The sequence below is a fragment of the Letharia columbiana genome (assembly GCF_014066305.1).
Source record: "Letharia columbiana isolate WasteWater2 chromosome Unknown xpSc0000088_s0, whole genome shotgun sequence".
NCBI lineage: Eukaryota > Fungi > Ascomycota > Lecanoromycetes > Lecanorales > Parmeliaceae > Letharia > Letharia columbiana.
Genome location: NW_023501166.1, coordinates 50,082 through 69,229, shown reverse-complemented (window position 1 = coordinate 69,229; position 19,148 = coordinate 50,082). Strand labels below are relative to the sequence as shown.

General features: G+C 50.1%; 10 protein-coding genes across 10 annotated transcripts; 4 read left to right on the top strand and 6 right to left on the bottom strand.

Moving 5' to 3' along the window:
- Positions 1-49: 49 nt before the first annotated feature.
- HO173_013150 (uncharacterized protein) lies at positions 50-778 on the bottom strand (the record flags this gene model as incomplete). The annotated part of the gene is made up of 3 exons (XM_037314975.1): positions 50-121; positions 185-285; positions 427-778. The coding sequence occupies 3 exons, from the start codon at positions 776-778 to the stop codon at positions 50-52; spliced, it is 525 nt and encodes a 174-aa protein (XP_037158131.1).
- Positions 779-2,801: 2,023 nt separating this feature from the next.
- Positions 2,802-4,287, top strand: HO173_013149 (uncharacterized protein; the record flags this gene model as incomplete). Its single annotated transcript, XM_037314974.1, has 5 exons — positions 2,802-3,109; positions 3,160-3,451; positions 3,498-3,596; positions 3,649-3,713; positions 3,765-4,287. The coding sequence occupies 5 exons, from the start codon at positions 2,802-2,804 to the stop codon at positions 4,285-4,287; spliced, it is 1,287 nt and encodes a 428-aa protein (XP_037158130.1).
- A 772-nt stretch (positions 4,288-5,059) lies between these two features.
- Positions 5,060-6,127, bottom strand: HO173_013148 (uncharacterized protein; the record flags this gene model as incomplete). Its single annotated transcript, XM_037314973.1, has 6 exons — positions 5,060-5,126; positions 5,186-5,273; positions 5,330-5,790; positions 5,848-5,924; positions 5,977-6,011; positions 6,067-6,127. The coding sequence occupies 6 exons, from the start codon at positions 6,125-6,127 to the stop codon at positions 5,060-5,062; spliced, it is 789 nt and encodes a 262-aa protein (XP_037158129.1).
- Positions 6,128-6,418: 291 nt separating this feature from the next.
- On the top strand, positions 6,419-7,717 carry HO173_013147 (uncharacterized protein; the record flags this gene model as incomplete). The annotated part of the gene is made up of 1 exon (XM_037314972.1): positions 6,419-7,717. One exon carries the CDS (start codon positions 6,419-6,421, stop codon positions 7,715-7,717), a length of 1,299 nt encoding a protein of 432 aa, XP_037158128.1.
- Positions 7,718-8,172: 455 nt separating this feature from the next.
- HO173_013146 (uncharacterized protein) lies at positions 8,173-8,418 on the bottom strand (the record flags this gene model as incomplete). The annotated part of the gene is made up of 1 exon (XM_037314971.1): positions 8,173-8,418. The coding sequence occupies one exon, from the start codon at positions 8,416-8,418 to the stop codon at positions 8,173-8,175; it is 246 nt and encodes an 81-aa protein (XP_037158127.1).
- A 777-nt stretch (positions 8,419-9,195) lies between these two features.
- Positions 9,196-9,724, top strand: HO173_013145 (uncharacterized protein; the record flags this gene model as incomplete). Its single annotated transcript, XM_037314970.1, has 2 exons — positions 9,196-9,249; positions 9,317-9,724. 2 exons carry the CDS (start codon positions 9,196-9,198, stop codon positions 9,722-9,724), a joined length of 462 nt encoding a protein of 153 aa, XP_037158126.1.
- A 1,912-nt stretch (positions 9,725-11,636) lies between these two features.
- Positions 11,637-11,900, top strand: HO173_013144 (uncharacterized protein; the record flags this gene model as incomplete). The annotated part of the gene is made up of 1 exon (XM_037314969.1): positions 11,637-11,900. The coding sequence occupies one exon, from the start codon at positions 11,637-11,639 to the stop codon at positions 11,898-11,900; it is 264 nt and encodes an 87-aa protein (XP_037158125.1).
- A 990-nt stretch (positions 11,901-12,890) lies between these two features.
- On the bottom strand, positions 12,891-13,295 carry HO173_013143 (uncharacterized protein; the record flags this gene model as incomplete). The annotated part of the gene is made up of 1 exon (XM_037314968.1): positions 12,891-13,295. The coding sequence occupies one exon, from the start codon at positions 13,293-13,295 to the stop codon at positions 12,891-12,893; it is 405 nt and encodes a 134-aa protein (XP_037158124.1).
- Positions 13,296-13,633: 338 nt separating this feature from the next.
- HO173_013142 (uncharacterized protein) lies at positions 13,634-13,993 on the bottom strand (the record flags this gene model as incomplete). Its single annotated transcript, XM_037314967.1, has 1 exon — positions 13,634-13,993. One exon carries the CDS (start codon positions 13,991-13,993, stop codon positions 13,634-13,636), a length of 360 nt encoding a protein of 119 aa, XP_037158123.1.
- A 3,292-nt stretch (positions 13,994-17,285) lies between these two features.
- On the bottom strand, positions 17,286-18,970 carry HO173_013141 (uncharacterized protein; the record flags this gene model as incomplete). Its single annotated transcript, XM_037314966.1, has 2 exons — positions 17,286-17,889; positions 17,937-18,970. 2 exons carry the CDS (start codon positions 18,968-18,970, stop codon positions 17,286-17,288), a joined length of 1,638 nt encoding a protein of 545 aa, XP_037158122.1.
- Between the last annotated feature and the right edge of the window lie 178 nt (positions 18,971-19,148).

Genomic DNA, 19,148 nt, shown 5'->3' with positions numbered 1-19,148 from the left:
GCTCCGCTCTAAATGAGGTATCCTACAGACACAGTTTTGATGAAAATCCTTAAGCCGCTGCCGATTTCGGCTTCTTAGTCCCATACTTTGACCGTGCGGTAATGCGATTCCCAACGCCACCCTGTCCATAATGTTAGCCCATCAAATTTGACCAACCACATGAATCTTTCAATACGTAACTCACCAGATCCATTGCTCCTCTAACAAGATGGTACCTCACACCGGGACAATCCTGACTCCTTCCCCCTCTCACCAGCACGACACTATGTTGTTGCACATTGTGCCCTGTATCACGACTCAATCAGCCAAGCATTCCCTCTTTACCATCTCCTCGGAACCCCTCCGCGTCTCCAATCCCCCCACCACCCCTTTCTCCCTCCCCTTACCCTCCTACCACCACGCGAATAACGAGGAATATTCACGCACCCTCCCCAGGAATATAACAAGTAACAGCCCTCCCACTACTCAGCCTAACCCTCGCCACCTTCCTCTCCGCGGAATTCGGCTTCTTCGGCTTGAAATTGTTGACGACCCTCAAACAGACGCCTTTCATATGCGGTCGGTTTACCAGCGCTGGCGACACGGGATGACGGGCGCGTTGGGGCTGGCGGGGCTTTTTGAGCACTTGCATCAGGGTTGCGGAAAGGGAGGTTGTTGTCGAGAGGGTGCGGTTAGTGATGGTGTTGAATTTCTTGAAAGTTGACGGCAGAGTGGGCCGGAACAGCGAGGGGAGGAGGAATGGGAGGCGTAGGAGGGATGGCATGGTTGATGGTGGCATGGTTGATGGTGAGAGATGGAGATGGTTGGTGAGAGCAAGTCGAGCGTGATGGGCGCTAGTGGCTGCCAAGATCACAAGGCTGAGCTAAAAGCGCCACCGAGATATCACCCGTCGTCCAAAACTGTTCGAGCAACTTTTACCTCCCGTCTTCTCCAATCGATAGTGTCGGTGACAGTCGTACGGGCCCGCTCTTCCATCTATCAGGTACGAGTACGGCTATTCGCACGGACTTTATATCACTCGAGGTAGATGCTCAGGCCTCTTCCCCTTTGGACACAATGGTTAGGGTTGCTTCACAAACCTTCGGGTCAATCAGCTTAGTTCAGTTCGCTATACCAATGGCAAGTCGGCGCGGGGCACCGCGACAGTGGAACAACCTGGGACTGCACATCATGATGCCACGTACTCTTTGGGTACATTGGTCTCCCGACACTCCGAGCAAAAGCGTGGGAGAGAGGGGTGGGTCTCTTTATCTAATCTTACGGATCGTCGATTTTTCACCAGGCGAGCAAGCCACCCACTCGTGCCACTATGCAACCGGGCCGCACTGAGGTAGAGGAGTACTCCCTGTGCCCAATGAACCGGGTAAATTGATTGTACTGCTTGAAAAGCTGACACCCCTTCGATAAAAACTGGTCTCGCACGGTTGTTTTTTTTTAGAGGGAGGAAGAGTTTATGGCTTCAAGACTGCCTTCAACACTCAAGAACGACCACGACCGAAAAATGCCTCACACCCTCAAGTATTCCTTTGGGCACCATATCTCAGTTTTACTTCCTGCACGACGGCCTTACAAAGACAGCATGTTTGATATGCATCAAGGAGGATGCTTCGCACCCCTGGACTTTGGTGACATTAAGTTACTTTTTTGCAAAGTACCTCGCTTCTGATCGGAGACTAATAAACTTCCCAAAAGAGTACGTCGGACCGGGTCGTGTCCCGTGTGACACCTCGAAATGTAAGCCACCAAAGCTTCGACAACATTCACACTCGTCGTGGAGCAGTGAACCTTGCCTGCTCATCAATGATTGTTCACTTTCGATCCGGGATAACCTTGTTTGTCCCGGACAAGATGGGACGAGATTTCACGCTTCTGCCATGGGCTTATACATACTCTAATTATAACCCTGTCGATAGAAGTTGATGCTCTCTATGCTATTGGTAACGCCTTGTGTATGTGCTATGTGCTGACGGCAGCTTTGGGTATAGATCAGCAGTATTCTTCCTAAAATCGAGATTACGATAAGGCTACAAAACGTGTTCGAGTCTCTCTACCTTCCTATCACAGCCTGACAGGCCAGCTAAGAATACCGATTCTCGCAGTCGCAATTCGGGGACTCTTGACGGTCTTTCCTTTCCGTAATCGTCCTCTCGAGTCTTACAGCCGCAGTGTACATTGTCGCTCGTTAACTCTAGGGCATCCCGGTCAAGCGAATTTCCGTCCCCACCTAATGAAGAACGCCCTTCCTGCAAATCACATAATTTCTAGCCTTGCATTAGATCCTGATCGTGTAAACCTGCTCTGCATAGCGTTTCTCCAACGAATACCGCTTTTGGCCTCTCGAGAAAGCTCTAGACCAGCTGCAGAACAGTTTGCAGCGCATACTCGCATCCTCTTTCTTACTGGTCATTAGGTCGGCAATTGTGCCGAGAGGCTCCCTTTCCCACGTTGTTGGTAGCCGCCCTGAAAAGCACTGGATCTACAGACTACGGGAGATATGAGGAAAATACGGTTTTTACTGGTCGAAACGAATATATCTGGGCTTCTCAGAAACTCACCCCACACCCTCTAGGAGCAGCTGAATGCACTTTACCTCAAAAATTCCAGATGAAATGCGAGCTAGCAGTTGACCCAATACCTCGCAGTAAAAGTGGGGGGTCTCCCATGTCAACAGACATAAAGGTTCAGTAGCCAGTATGTCTGATTGTATGTTTTTCTCGGCTTCGAGTCGCCTGAATCTCTCCTTCTTCTTGGAAATAAGCACGTGCTCAAGATAGAAGTTGTGGGGCAATACTATCTCGATTATGTGGCTCCAGTCTGTCACTCTCGTACTCGTTGCGGTACTTCCGGCTTGTGCAATAGGACAAACGGACCAAACAGCTGCAGCATCCCCTTCAGCAACAACCACTTCAGCAACAACCACTTCCCCGGGTCATTTCGATGCTGTTACTTCTTTGGGTGGAGTACTCGCTGGAGAGATCTCTTCTTACTTTGCTCAACTTCTCCCGTCTGCCACCTCGCCCCCCACGCCGGACGAGATCAACGAGCCTCTGGACATTATCATCAATGGCAGAGTATATCCTCCAGTCATATATGATGGGAATGTAATCACGTAAGGACGTTACTCTTGTCTCATGGTGGAGACACTTACGCTGTATGTAGACCTGAAGGCTTCAGTATTGACTGTATCAACTGCGACGTCTTTGGCAACATCAGTCTCTCTGGCGGTGGCAAAATCCCTGACGACCCATTCCCCGGCAGCCAAATCCCGACCCCCACCGATGTCCTTGAAATGCACCCCGACTTCGACTTCTCAGGTCTCTGGGTGGGTGCAACATTCGATGCATTAAGCGCTCATTTCGACTTGACCGTCAACCTAACTGCATTCAACCAAACGTCCAACCAGACGAACGAATTCCTTATACCTTTACCTTCGAAAACTTTCACAAAAAGTGTATGTGCTCGCGGTTTGCCCAGATAGTTCTTGGCTTATTCTACAGATTGGTGATTTGACTATCACGGCTACTCTTAATCCGGAAATTTATGGATGGATCAATACCACAAATAATGTCAGCTTTACATACGGCTTCGATTTCGAGGTAAGTGGGTTGTACAAACTTTGAAGACCAAGACTAGATCATTTTGGCATAGATTCCGCCCGGCTCTGAGCTGCTTCTTCCGTTGGAATCTCTCAATCAGTCGATATCTCTTGGATTGTAAGCATCCTATTCTCGAGTGAATATCTTCAAACAAGCTAATGGTATCAGCAACGAATCGACACTTACTCCAATCCCTTTTACATCTTCAACAAAAGATCTGAACATTGGCGTTGAGTTCTCCTTCCGCCCCTCTGTCAATTTCGTCGCCTCTATAGGTGGGCTTCCTGTCTCCCTACAAGTTGCCGTGACCCTCGACATTCCCAAACTCGACGCCACAATCATGCAAGTCCACAACGTCACCGTCTCCTGTGACCCTGCCCCAGCATCCCTCCCTGCGGATCAAGTCTACCAAAACCTCACTCTGGTCGTCCCGTCGATCGGGGTCGACGCGCTGGAAGTCTTTCAAGAGGCATTGAACCTCATCCTCGTGAAACCCTCGGACACCCAGCCGTTCTCGCAGAATTACTCCACCAGCCTCCCGACCGCGTGCTACGCCTTCAGTAGGGCCGAGAAGACGTTGATTGCCGCAGCCCAAAGCAAGCCTTCGGACACTTCGTCCGCAACGAGCACCCAGGTTCCGCTGTCGGTGATTTCCATGGCAGTGATTCTGGCGGTCTTCATGGCGATCTGATGGCTGAGTGTCACAGATGGGGGTGGTGTCGGTGCGATTGATCAGGGCTGCTGTTGCTGGGTAGGGGCATTAGGGCCTCTGTTGTGACTATGGTGGATGTCCGAGTAACGAAAACATTATAATGGTTCCATATCTTTGAGCAGTCCCCGTCGGGCGAGCAATGGATCGTCTTCGAGGCACACTGTCTCTACCTTTGTACTTAGACGGTTCCCGCTGTGGCCTGAGGTCTCCGGACAGGATACCCCTCTTGCGAAGAACTACGGATTGACAATTAATGATTTTGGTATGAAATATCCCGCTGCCGCGTAATATTCTGCCACGAGTCCCGTTGTTGCAAAATAATCGTATTGCGAAGTGGAAGGTTTTTTTTCGTCCGGAGACTGAACTACAGCCCCCCCCCCCTCCCCCCCAAAAGCCAGCGAGCACATTTGGGTCCCAGGTTGGCATTGTAGGAGAGGTGGTGGGTCAGAAATTCGTAAGGATGGATTGGCTAGGCTGCATGGTTAGGGCGAATCATAATGACGGGCGTAGGGAAGACAGGCCTTTAGGAGATGAGCGGGCGGTTGCATCAACGACCATGTGTGTAAGCGGTTCATCTGGTCTTGTAAAAAGAACCCGAGTTCTTCTTCTACGTCTATATGGTTGTATCTATTTTTCGATTCTAGCCGTGACAATGACCAAATAATTATGCAAAAAGGATGGTGGGTTTCTCTCCAGTATGCACGAGCTCGGATGCTCTCGGTTAACACCTTCAGAAGGGCCCCCACCCGATTTAGTTCTTCTCATTGGCTTTCTCTGCGCTTTCGGCTGCCAGCTCCTTGACGCTGGTCTTTCCTTCGCTGTTGGTTTGGGCGGTAAGTAAGCAGGCTTTTGTGGTCACAGGTGGGATACAGCTTACAATATGGCCTTTGTGGTTGCGAGGATTGATTGCCAGTCCTCGAAGACCGTGAAAGGAACACCTTCTCGCTCGCAGTATGTGATGAGATCTGAGGTCAAGTCAGTCAAGTCCGGGAAATAGCAATTGATTGAGCGGTCAGCTCACCGTGGCCCTTCTTGGCAAATAGCAGATCGGTCTCCCTTGCTGCCGATAGATCTGATACTCCATCTCCAGCATAGAACATGGTCGGTCGTGGCTCGTTGGGATTGTCCTCGAAATACTTGGCATAGGGTCGAATGGTCAGAGACTTGTCGTGACCGAAGCCACTTTCATCATGGAACTTTATTTGCCAGCCGGCTTCCTCTGCCATTTTCTTTGGGGGCCTATCCGCAACCTCATTGCTCACGATCTCAATGTCATTACCTTCTGGTCCGATCAGATGAACGAGAAGAGCTCGAATGATTGGTGTCATGCCCGAAGAGAGGACAATGACTGGGACACCATTCTCTCTCGACCATTTGTAGAAGTCGTTGAAGTATGGGTCGAGTTTGATGTTGTCGCAAAGTGCTTTGATGCAGTCAGGGAAAGGCGTTTTGACGCTGTCCATCATGGCTCTGAAGGAATCGCTGGAGTGCTAATCAGCCCATCAGATATCCTCTCCTTTTCAAGGTTGCGATGCATACCGAAATGTGTCTTTTCCCTCCAGGACTTCCTTATTTCCCTGGCGGCGACGGTCCCCACCAAAGCCAAGATTGTCGGTCTGAAGGTCATATGAGCGGGATGGGCTGGAAGGATACTAGGACTGCATCTACCATCCAGTCATTGCTATCATGAAGGGTGATTGTGCCTGTTTTTTGGTCAGCCATTGCCAATTCCACGTTCCTTGAATGAATGGACTGCACCATCAAAATCGGTGAAGAAGATGCACTTGGGCTTTGCTTCCAACGTCTGAGGGAAAGGCATCTTGGAATCGACCCTATCAACGAACAGTCACAACGATGGAGTCCTCAACCGAATGCCGCGGAATTGATCAATGCTAAGGTATACATTCCGCTGGACTTTTCGCACCAAGCTTTGGCGCGAAAAGCGGGGCATCAGCTCGTGCCAAGCTCGCCAAGGCACTGTTTACACTCCCCGCTCTCTCCGCATACTTTCCACGAGTCATCATTTCGAATCGTTACTCGTGTCAAACTTTTCCCACTTTCATCAAGCTTCTGTCAAGTATCTTGTCTTTGACACTCTGTGGCTTCAAGCATGTCGTTCAACGCTTTGCCAAACGAGCTGATCTATCAGATATCACAGCGAGTCCAACCAGCAGATCTCGAGAACTACGGTCGAACAAGTCATCGCGTCAAAGAAATCGCAGCGCCTATCCAGCAGGAACACAGACAACTAAAAGCGGAGTATACAAAGATCAATGTCAACCATGTCGCCGCCGCAAATATGCTGTACGAGATGTGTGCGCGGCCGTGGATCGCGCTCTATCCCGAGTCGGTAGAACTTCGAGGCCACAGAAGCTGGAGGAACTTTGAAGGACCTCGCAACAAAGAGAGGACGGCGTTGGTGGCAGAAGTTACTTGCAAGAGAAGCCTTGTGGAGGAGGCTGACTTGAGGGATATTCTCCGCCGAACCAGACTCATACCGGCACATGAGGTGGACGGATGGCTGGAAAAGATCAATATAGGCGATGAAGACTATCTATTCGCTCTCATGCTTGCCTGTCTTCCAAACATTCGAAGGCTCACGATTCGGTTGGACCACACTAAGTTAGAGCAAGTGAAGGAGATGATACGATTGATCAAACGGCAATCCCTCGACGTCCACGGTGACAGAGCTCTGTCAAAGCTCAAGGCTGTATACGTATTGGAGAAGGACACTTCTGAGAACGGCGTCTGCGATCTGGAGATGTTCCCTCTGCTCGCCTCACTACCGGGCATACAATCCATGCATGGCCGCAACCTGGTCGGAATGTACCGAGACTGCTATCGAGATGGTTGGCTTGATTACCCTGGCGCGAGCCCGACTATTGAGCATATATTCTTGGAGACCTGCGGCATGAGTGTGGAAGGGCTCGAGAAGCTTTGCAATAGTATCGAAGCATTGCGAAGCTTCAAGTACATTGCGCATCGTGCAGGATGGGGACTGCACCGTATCAGTGATTTGCTGAAAAATGCAAGAGGTACATTGGAGGAACTAGTTCTATCTACCGGTTCTGGGCAGAGTCGGTTCATTGGCACTTTGAGAGGCTTCACGGCGCTGAAACATGTCAAGGTCGACACTGACATGCTCTTCCAACGGGGCAAGATGTCAAGGGCAGTGGACATTCTTCCGGCTTCTATTGAGACAGCAACGATCGCGGGCAACAGTTTGACACGTCCACACGAGGAACAATTCCTGTCCGATCTCTATCGTCCCAGTTTTTCGTACCCGAACCTGCGGAAGTTACAAGTGGATGACAGTTGGGGGCACCGGGACATTGGGAAAGACCGCCTGAAGTTCCAGAAAGAGTTTCACAAACAGACGTCTTCCTCGTGGATGCTCCGCTATAGGTAACTTCATTTTGGGAGTTTAAGGTGTTTGGAAAATGGTCTTTTTGCGAAGGTAATTGTGTCATTGTGCTTTAACGATCGGAATTGCTCAGCAAGCATCTAGGGTATCGACCAGACATGGTGGAAAAAAATCTGGGCTTGCCACTCTTTAGCATTTGGTATCCCTTCCTTCTGCCAGTGGACGCTTGGACGTCGTACATTGTAGCACACAAGCGCCTATTAATTTCGAATTTCCCGAGCCTTTCTGCGCACACGTGTTCCTCGATCCGGGCGACTGTTCCGTCTTAGGACACTGTGGTCTTAGGTCTTTTCGCGCTTGTTTTCGGACAATATGGATGACCAAGGCCCGCTTGTCTATGTGTTTCGCCGTGCTAATCGGTGCCACATTCATCAGATGTACAACGCATTCCTCGAAAATTGTGAGGTGCTTGTCCCGTGCTTGCTGCCAGTCTGGACGCTTTACCTCCGTGAGTTCCTTCTCGATTCTCGAAGATGACGTCGGCCCTTGAACTTGACGTAATGCAAGAAGTGCGTTAGAACGGTACTTTTCACTTCGTCCTGGATCATTTTCTGCTTGGCCCTTTTGAGTCTTTCGGCTTCTGCTGGCAACTCTGTGCGCGGAAAATCTTCTAGGATCATCTTCTCTGCCTCTTCAAGGCGCCGGCAAGTCATGGAGAGCCTCACGACTTCTTTGTTGGCTCCCATCGCACCAAGACAATCGACACTATGGAAAATTTTGATGGTCTAGCTTTGCTTGGAGAAGAGGCCTCGGGCATACAAAGCTGCCATGATCAGGTGCAGAACTCGTTGAGACGGTCAAAAGCATCTTCGCAGATTGCCCGGTCCTTCCATCCGACTACACTTTCCGCGGCGATCCAGACCCTTCTAGATGTCGTTGACTAGGACCCTCAGCCTCTTCCATGCTGTGCTTTTTGATTTTCGTTGGCATACGAAAGGGTTGAGGGCCGATGATGGGAAGATATGTCGCTTAAGAATGGAAGGCAGTTGGGTTGATGAGCTGGGAAGGAGCAGGAGTATGCTGATCTTAGATGGTTTCTTGAGTGCCTGAAAGTTCATCTATGCCGTGCAGCACGTAGTGAACGGTAAACAGACATGGTTGAACATTTAGGGTCAAAGGCATTGTAGGGATCACTGTGACCAAGACTTAGCGCACTGTTTGATCCCTTGTGTGTTTTCCCTGCGTAAGCCCTAATTTTTGAACCGGACCTTCTCCTCAATATCCATGTCTTCAGATCGATTGGCACAAATCGCGGCAAGATATGACCCATGATCCTCTCCGCGATTCCTCCATGCGTAAGCCTATGTTCTGCGCGTGCCTTGCGCCGCCTAAAATCTCAATGCAACAATTCGTAAGCCGAGCCTCAGCCCAAGCTCGATCATGGCTATACCGAATACCGAATACCGACCATCGAGCATCCATCCCCCGCAACGAAGTCAGGATTGCACTTCTCTCACAACGCAATGATTTCCACCACCATTGAGATCAACGCACCGCCCTCGAAAGTCAGGAGCGTGGTACGTCCCACGAGCCTCCTCTGCCTTCCCCATCACCTCGCACACTAACACCCACCACCCCTACCAGCTCCTCGACTTCCCCAACCTCCGCACCTACCACACCGGCCTCTTCAAAGGCATCACCCCTCTCGAACCCTCCTACCCCGACCCCTCCGCCCTCGCCCCCGGCAACACGCTCTTCCTCGAGATAGGCCCGCCGTTCACCGGCACCATCACGCAGAACACGCCCGACTGCTTCGAATGGAAGGGACCGCCCAACTACGGCATACTGTCGGGCAAGCACACGTTCACGTTTGAGGAGAGCGAGGTGACCCCGGGGGGCACGACGTTGGGTCAGAGTGAGGAGTTTGCGGGCGTCTTGTTTTGGGCGATGAGTCCGTGGCTGATGGGGAGGATACTGAAGGCGACGTATGAGGGGTTCAATGAGGATTTGAAGAGGGGCGTTGAAGGGACGACGGAGGGTGCGAAGTTGTAGGGCTTGTCTCGTGACGTGGTGGTGGCCAGAAGCCAGCCGTTTCTCGGTTTCTTTCACACTAGAGGAGATATCCCTCGGTGATTTCTTTGTAGCTACTTTAAGGATCAACGAAGTTTAACCCCATATCTCTGCGGAAATATTCTTGAGCTGTAGACCCTACTTAGACAGTCGACTTTACAGAGGACAAAGTACGAGCGTTTCAGTTGTGTACCTTATTCGATTAATAGCTGCCACCCTTCGCAGTGCTTGCTCCGGATCCCCAGCCCCTTCGGCGATCTATGCACTGGGATCTAGCCAATGCTTCTCTTTGATTTCAGGCTCTAATATGATGGACAATCAGAGCTGTCTGGGTTCAGCAAGCCGCCAGTGGAGCATCTAGAGGCAATTGCGAGCTACGTTGTTCTTCCTCGCACCTCCTCACAGCCACAGCAGTCGTCGTCTAGCCACGACAACTCTCTTGTTCCGTTACAGAGAGAGTAAACTAGTTTTGTCTGTCTTGGGTATGAAGAGACCACTAGACCAAATCATCCGAGGTCTCTGTGTCTCATTTTTAAAAATATTTCTGTAGTAGCAACGAGCCGAATGTATCGAGACATCGAGTCCAGATGTCGTGCAGACGATCCGGACTCTGCCACTCTCTATAAAATTGAAAACGAAGCCTCTCTCATGTGCACTCTGTGACCGTCGGAAGTTCTTGAATGAAGAAGCTCCAGCTAGCAAGGCTCTAGGCCAATTCTCCACGCAATACCGGAAGATTTCTTCACAAATTTCGACTACTACTTTTACAGCCTGGGTGGTCGTCCAGAAGCAGGAGATCTGCTTTATCTCTGGAGGCATCAGAGGAGCCTGCGGAACCTCGAGATTCAACCCTTGGGCCAATTATTCCGATGTGAAAGCGATGTTCCAGGGTGGAAGACACAACAGTCACTCGATACGATTAGGGATTTCAAAATCAACCCTGGAAATGATAGTAAGTTAGTAACACAGAGTTGTTGCCAGCTTTGTTAGAAACTGTTAATCTAGAAGCGCTGCGTACATCAAGTTTCGCAAGGTTTGAGGTAAAGGGCTCCCACGCAGACGTCCCACGTTGACTCGGGTTCTCGAAAGCCTGCTGAATCGTCTTCCTCGAACGTTGAACAATTTGGAGCTCGGTGCGTGGGCATGGCACCGACTTTGGCTTCCATACGTCGACTTACCTTCGAAAATATTTGCCATCCGATGGAACCTAGGTAAAGCAGACGTAGAGTCTTCGGTGTTGGCTGACTTCATTCGACGGAATCAGGGTCTAGAAGTATCATGGATCTATTATCCCTTTCCCAATAAAATTTATGACCCGTTGGCTACGACGATCGCCACGAACAGGTAGAGCATGAGATCGCTGTATAACAATACGCAAGCTCCACCTTATGAAACCTACCTAGCCTCGTCTCCGCACCTTGAAGAGCTGACTTTGAACATTTTGGTCCGAGGACACTCGAGCACTGCGTAGAAAAACAGACATCCTTAAACTAACGAAGACAGGTAATTCTCACAGGGTTGCCAAAAAGAAAGAGATCCCGAGTCTCAGGTAGTTACCTCACCAGTAGGGCTTATCTTCGTCAAAGGTCCTCGGCTTGCCACTAACTGCACAGTTGCGTCCATGGTTTCATCCTCCATATCCAGCTTCTTCCAACTCCACACATTCATTATCAACCATAAATAGATACGGTTCCGGATTCCTGCCACTTCCCAAGAAAACAGCTCCGAAACAGAAAGCAACGGATACGTTCCTCGAATACGTACGCCGAGGTCTGGCGTATCAAGCCGGTCCAGATATGTGACTGACGGTGCGCTCGCGAGCAGCAATGGTTACCAGTCAGAGACGGCGGAGGCGGTCTGTTCCAAGAAGAGGAGGAGTTTTGACGACTCGCAGATGAAGCGATCTCTCTCCGTCCGCTTCCCACACGAGATGCGAGACATGACCGTCGAAGATCCCCTGAGAAACAGAACAGGAGACCTCGGCATCCACCAAGTTTTCAGCGCTCTAGGCGAAGAGGCATTGAGGCGTATCAGCCAGGAAGCGATCCGCAGAACCTACAACGGCGGTCCTGATCACGTGAATCCCAAAAATTTCGAGGCCCGCGAACCCAACAGGAATACGCGGTGTCGAATTCCGCTTCCGTTCCCATATGTCTAACCGCCTCTTCGAGAACCCTGCCCGCTGTGACCGAATTCCAAAGAGAACTGCGCTTGGTCGAGCTTTCTAAAAGTACTTTTGGTAATACTCCATAATAGTCATGCTGCAATTTTCGTCTCTTCTGTCCAATGAATTCCATTGATGCTTGCGTTTTGAAACAATGGTTGGAGATGCAACAGGCCACATCGAAATCATTAAGACATAAAAGATTTCGACATAGAAAATCAAAATTGAAAGTGAAAGAACCCAATGTCCATACCCGCGAAGGACTTGCCACCAACTGTTGGAAATTCTGATCTTTCAAGCTTCCCTACGTGGCAAGGAGAAAGGAAATGAAGGAAGAAAGGAAGGCCCTGACATGGCGTCAATTTCCCCCCACCCTTTCTTTACCGCACGCCCTCTGAGCTCTCTGACTGATCCCTCCACTGCACATCGGAATCACTGACTCTGAAGATTTCCTGTCCGATGGGGACCGATGCCTATCCTCCGGCTACTGCAACCCCTCACGGCCTCTCTACGTATAGATAGCCTCGATAGATACATCAACAAACACGGCACTTAGTCAGTCAAGCTCGGACCCCAGCGCATTCCGGTCCCGTCGGGATGGCCTTTCTATGGTCCATTTATTTTCCTGAGTCGGGACAGTGCCGTCTTAGGGGTTTGGAAGGATATGGAGACAAGGTCAAGAGTTCAAAAATATGTTAGCTCGTATTTGACGTTGGGGGACTCGAAGTCGATGTGATGTTCTATAAGCGTATACACATTCGTCAGAAAGCCTTTCAGTCTAGCTGGAGCAGTTCGGAGGAGCTGACTGAGGCTCAAACAAGCTATTATATAAGGGTGGAATGGAGTGATGTGTCAACTCCCCGCGTCCCTGTAGTTGTCGTGGCTGATTTCGAAAGATGAGAATATTGTTAGAAGATTTCTCCCGTAGTCTTCGACTGATCAAGTTCCACGCTTAGAGCAAAGATGCATCATCAACCATGTGATTCAAGAGCATCCATTGCGCCTCTCCCACTTCACTCGCGCTGGTTCCATGGGGCGAGAAAATAATGACTGGACAAACGTTCGCCAAAACCGCATAACGGGCACAAAGCGGCCACTCACCGAGTAATCCGTAGCTACAACGCCCTCCTTACCATCTTCATTCCTCAACCTGAACTCCCGCACCGTAACAATCAGAACAATACTCAATTGCAAATACGCAAACTGCTCGCCAATGCACCTATGCCTGCCCGCGCCAAAGGGCAGGTACGTGCTATCGGCTCCGGTAGACACGAGACCGTATCCGTAATCCATCTTCTCTCTCTCCTCGTCCTTCGGATCCGCCATGCTTTCCCATCGGTGCGGATCCCACAATTCTGCGTTGGGGAAGTACTGGTCGCTCTTTGCCATAGTTGCAGGCGCAGCGAGGAGTAGATGCGAGGGCCGGACCACCCAGTTGCTGCGTGCAATCGGAAACAAGTTCCTAAGTTTCCGTATGGAGTGGTTTGGAGGATGGAGGCTGATGGTTTTGTGTATCACGTGCAGTGCTTAGGGGGACTTTTTGGACGTTGCTGTTGGTCAGAGCAGTGGCACTTAGATCGTGCAGCTGCTCTTGGTAAAGCTCCTTCGTGATCTCTGGTTGCGCTGCGAGTCGGAGGTTTATCCACGAATTAGTGACGGAGGATCAGTGCTGCCTTGCCGTCAACAGGCCTATCTATGAGGTGTAGCGTCTTTGTAGACACTGGTCATCAAGTTCCAAAACATTTCTTCGCTGTCCTTTCTTTGCGCTTGAAGCGTCTTGCTGTAATGATTCCGGTGTAGATTTGGATTATCTTCCTCTGAGCTATATCTCGAAGATTGGTGGGCCGGAAGCTTTCGTCCAAATCGTGGTATAAGTCTCCGAACGTGGTCTCAAGCTTTTCACGGAGCTCTTTTTCTTGCAAGGATCTAGAAGCGGTAGTGAGGGTGATTTGAGCCAATATTGGAGGCAGTTGAACGCTGCCGCTCGAGTCCCTGAAGTGGGCGGTCCGATCGATGAAGGAGCGGATCTCGTCTTTCGTTAATGAAACACCGGAACGAAGAGTCTTAGAGATCAGGCCGAACTTCATGAGTTAATGAGGAGGATTAGAAGAGCTCTTGGGAAGGTCATTGTGTAGCATACTTTCTCTGCTCTATGAACTTTGCATTTCACACATCATAGACAAACTCCTTGTTAAAGACGGGCGTCGTCAAGACGGAGTATCTCTTCAGCATTCACGTCTTTGAGATCTCCGCTCAAGATGAATTGGTTGCAACTTGACCAAAGGTAGATAGTATTACTCCTACGAAGAAAGATCAGCGTGAGAGTATCTCTATACTTGGCAATCAGTGTTAGTATTCACGTATCGAGGTTCGCCAGCACATTATGGGCAACGCAAACATGCACCTTGGCCTTGTATTTAAAGATAAACTTGGATATCATCGATGCCGTATTCTACAGTACTGCCAATCATTGGTAGCCAGTGGAACACCACGGGCGGTTCATCTGTGTTTTGAGTAGTGTAGAGTATGCTGAAAAATATTTACCCGAATCACAAAAACCCAGATGCAAGCGAGTGCAGCGACAATGCTCCCGGCGTGCACAGGGACGATGCCTCCGGAGTGAGTGATGCCATGTTGATGACTCTAGTGACGTTATAGTAATAATGGTAGTACGTTGGAGGGAAAGAAGAAGTCAGACCGGATGAAACCAGTCTGTACTTCCCTTGCGAGGACGCGCAGCTGCAGCATGAGCACGTACTGTATCCGAGGTATCTTGTTAGCTTTGAATGCACGAGACCGAAAGGAACCTAACTTACTACCTTCTACCGCTCAGAGGAAGTCAAGAGGAGATTTCAGAGTACCTACTTCCTGGGTTAATGGCCCCCAAATTGGGCTCAGGTCAGGCGCACTTCCAAAGCAGATGTAAGCGCATTTGGGCCTGATAGCCCTAGGGTTTGCAGATACCGTATACCTTACTTTGTGTCGACGGGTTGGATCTCTTGTGTAAATGAAGGTTAGAGTACAGTTGGCCATTTCGATGTGGTCGTGAGCCCAACACTGCGTCTTATAACGGCGACGTGACCTGGAAGCTGGTGTTCGTCTTGCTCTGGGTGTCAGTACGCTTCCTTTAGATTGTGGCGTTCTACTGACTGTTGTTAGTGTTGTCGAGTTGACCGTAGGTGTCATGTCCAGCTGCCTTACTTAATTTCCGGGTTTCTTTCGATGTCATCTGCCATTACGAAGATCCATCTTATCCTCTGTCAACTCGAGCTTCAAAAGCCTCCACCTTTCAAAACAACTAAACCGGTCCAGCGATCCCAACACTCCCAGCAGCGATCCCAGCAGTAGAAGGGGCCTAGCCACAAAAGATATCAAAATTACTCTTGGCTCCCGAGTAGACGGAAGAGGATGCTTCTTGAATTCAGCGAGCGTCTTTGCAACGGAACCAGACTGGTTTCCCCTCTGAGAAGTCGCTCGCAACCCACCCTTTCCCACTGATCATGCACCGGACGCAACACGCCGTGAGTACTATGAGGGGATGGCAGAAAAGCAGCAGTCCCGAGTTGGACATTCGCCATCTCCCCACAATCACCATCCACAAGGAAGTACTACCCGAAGCGCATCTTCCGCAGTTGCCGAACTTGGGCTTCCTACGAAAGGACGAGTATCCAAGATGAAGCAGAGCCGATTCAGTGGCAGCGCATGGTGGAAGGTACCCCAGCAGTCGAACACCTTTCGCACTGGCTATTGGGATATCATGAACTGTTTTCGCACGATACCGCCATGTCCCTTGGCCAGTCGAAAAAGCATTCCGAGAGCGATTCCAGTGCGGTATAGCAAGTCGCCGTGCGAGACGACGTGTTGGGATTCACATGCTACAAGCCCTTAGACATGTTCCTTTCATCCGATACATATTGACAGATATTTGGTGCGAGGCGGTCCCGGCGCGTTGTGCGGTTTCTCTGATTTATGAAAGCAAGCTATAATATATATATGATTGACCGAACGACTTATTTCTTTTTGCCAGATAAGTCTACCATTAAACAAACGTTATCTGCAATAGAAGACACCTCAGACGTTTCTTGCGCAGTCCAACCCGGTACCCGAAATGAATGTTTCAATCCAGCCGTTCCATTATCTCTCGATCTCTTTTTCACTTGGTAAAGCAGCTTCGCTCTAGTCAAGATGGACAAGACTCCTACGTTTGACCACGCGGGATGTCAACTTGTGGGCCTCTACGAACCTGGTTGGGGGACGTGGGCACCGGCGGGCAGATCTCGAGGTCCCGTGTAGCTGGGAGCATCCCGGACTGTAGCCAATAGTACGACTACCATGAACCACAGCTCTCTTTTCGTACAGTTCCCCTGTACGAATAATCTATATAATGCAGCGTCGATGGCACCTTGGGAAGTAGCAGGGAGAGTACTAGGGAGGTTTAGCAAGTTTTACACAACGTTTTACACTTCTCCATGCGCGTATGTCCTACTATGTTGCCAACGCGAGGGAGTTTGAACAACTTATCGATCTCAACGGCCCTTTCGTAGTCCACCCACAACTTCACAGCACTATGATAACATCCCTTTGTGTTAAAGATCTCGAAGTATCGGGCCGTTGCTGCCTAGAATTCAATATCCTTTAGAAAATGGAATTTCGACTTCAAAGCTGGGAGAGTCTACGAACGATCTATCTCTGCATGCGTGCGGGTGAAGGGATTAGGTGTATAGAATATCTATTCTGTTTACCGCCTTTGAGTCTCCCATTGAACCAATCTGAAAATCAAAGTACAACTCTATCTTCCAAGTAAAGCAAATGAAGTCATACGTTCTCCATACCCATGTTGTCCCACGGTAATTATCACGTACCGAAGTCACTCCACCACACCTACCCAAGTCACCTTCTGCCCCATCAAGCCTCTTGCAGCCACGGCGGACCAATGCGGCTGGCCAGCAGCCAAACCCCCGTCTCCTTTTCCCAAACTCATTGCCGGCCTTGTAGAATCGAAGGTGACAGTGATCATACTCAGTGTAGAATTTGTATCACCCCATTTCCCCGGAAATTCGAGCCTCAGACCTTTGGTTTCCCTACCTGTGAAGCATTCGCGGCGGACAAGTCATGGCATCGCAGACTCAGCAAAGCTGCGGCAACGGCCGAACGTCTAGCATCATAAGTACGCACGTTGGAGCAGATTTAAAGAAGGCGTTGGCATCAAGGAGTTTATCAGTTTTGAAACGTACTTTTCTTTCTCAAGGACCGGCCAGTAGCTCGTTAAAGAAGCTCGATGAAACTAAATCTGGAATGAGGCTTTTTTTGGGCATGTATCACATTGTAGAACATTAAAACGCACCGCAAGCCATTAACTTGCCGGAGGAAGAACCGAATTCATCCCTGAACAGCCTGTTGCTGTCTGACCTCACCCTCCTTATCTACAGGCCCCAGTCCCGCTTTCGCAGGACCCATAACCTGCACCCCGTCTTTCGAAAACCGACTGCCATGAATCGGACAATCCCAACTCTCCTCCGTCCCATTCCAACACACCACCCCTTTCAAATGCGGGCACAAGGCCGAGAATGTGCTCACTTTGCCTTCGCCATCTTTATACACGGCTACGGGTTTGCTCGTTTTGGTGTTCAGCACACCCCCTGTGCCAGGTGCTAGGTCTTCAATGTCGGAGATGTCGCTCTGCAGGAAACGCTTGTATTGAGCGTTGATTTGGACATCGTGGCTGATCATGCTCGGTAGGCTGGACGCGATACTGGCGAGGCGTTTCGGAGAGTAGACGGAGCTCCAGGAGTTGGGGGTTTTGGTGATGAGGTCGGCGATAAGTTTCCCTCCGAGGACGTAGTGAACCAGGCCATTGCCAGCATCGCCGGTTGCGATGTAGATGTGCGAGTTTCCTTGATTAAGGCCGATCATGGCGACATGGTCTACAGGCTCTAGTACTTGACCGGACCACTTGTAATCGACTGTTTTAGCTTTTGTGAATCTTTAATAGTCTTAGTAAGTGTGGTCATTGTCAGCAGGTACTCATACCTTTGGCGAGTCCAATCTTCCAACTCGTTGAAACGACCATTCTCGTCTTCCTGACCCACTTTATGGTCGCAGCCACCTACGACTAGATAGTCATCTTCCTCGTCACAAGCAGTAAGTCGTACGTAGCGATAGGGACTGGCCACGTCGTAGATAAGACAGTCTTCAATGTAGCCTTTCGGTACCCGGATCGCAATGCAATATGTCCGCATGAACTCCAATTGCGCAACAACGCTGAGCTTTTGCAATGGAATACAAGTGGCCTCGACTGCATTCTCGCAGATGATAGTATGCCCATCTAAGGTGCTCACGCGTACATCTTTCGAGCCAATGCCCAATATTTCCACGCCTTTCTCTTCAATCGACATGACTCGTGTGCGTGTGAAGCACGTGAAGTTGGACTGCTCGGAGAGCCAAGCAAGAACGCCTTTAATATATTTGGTGGGATGGAATGTAGCTTGTTGGTTGAAGACTGCCGCATCTCGTTGGTCGATCTTACCATCCCAACCTTTGATAGCGTAACCCTCTTCAAAAGACGCGGACAACCCGAGCTCTCCCGCCTTGGACACTTCTTTTTTAAGAGATTCTACCTCTTTCGCATGACTTTCGTCGCTCCTGGCATACTGCGAGATGTGGTATGCCGGTAGTTGTCGGTACTCGCAGTCAACGCCTAGCTTTGAAGAGATTTCACCGACACGCTTGATGGCCCATGAATAACTTTCGGCAACAGCCTTGGCTCCATCATTTCCATGCTTCTTGGCAATGTCAACGAAACCATCAGTGGACAGGTGGCCGCTTGTTCTTCCTGATTCGCCCGAGACGACGTCTCTAGCTTCGAGCATGACAACGCTTACGCCTCGAGAAACCAGCTCGTACGCAGTAGAAACACCAGCGATGCCAGAGCCAACAACACATACCTCAGCTTGAAGATCTCGAGTGAGTTTGGGAAAGCGTGGACGCTGCGAGTAGGGGTCCGTATGAACCCAGACCGAGTCCTTGGCGCCCGAAGTGGCAATGAAGTGTTGTGGCTGAGCCATGGTTGCCTTTGAGCGGCTGTGGAAGATGTCGTGAGTGAGGAACTTAGAGCGAGACTGAAGTCGTGCTACCGATGGGTGCAAGGCGCGTGGGGATGGTAAGAAGAGATGAGCTGGCCTAAGAGGCATGAACAGTGTGAAGCTGTTCAAAGACATCTAGTGCATCAGGGCTCTTTCTCTG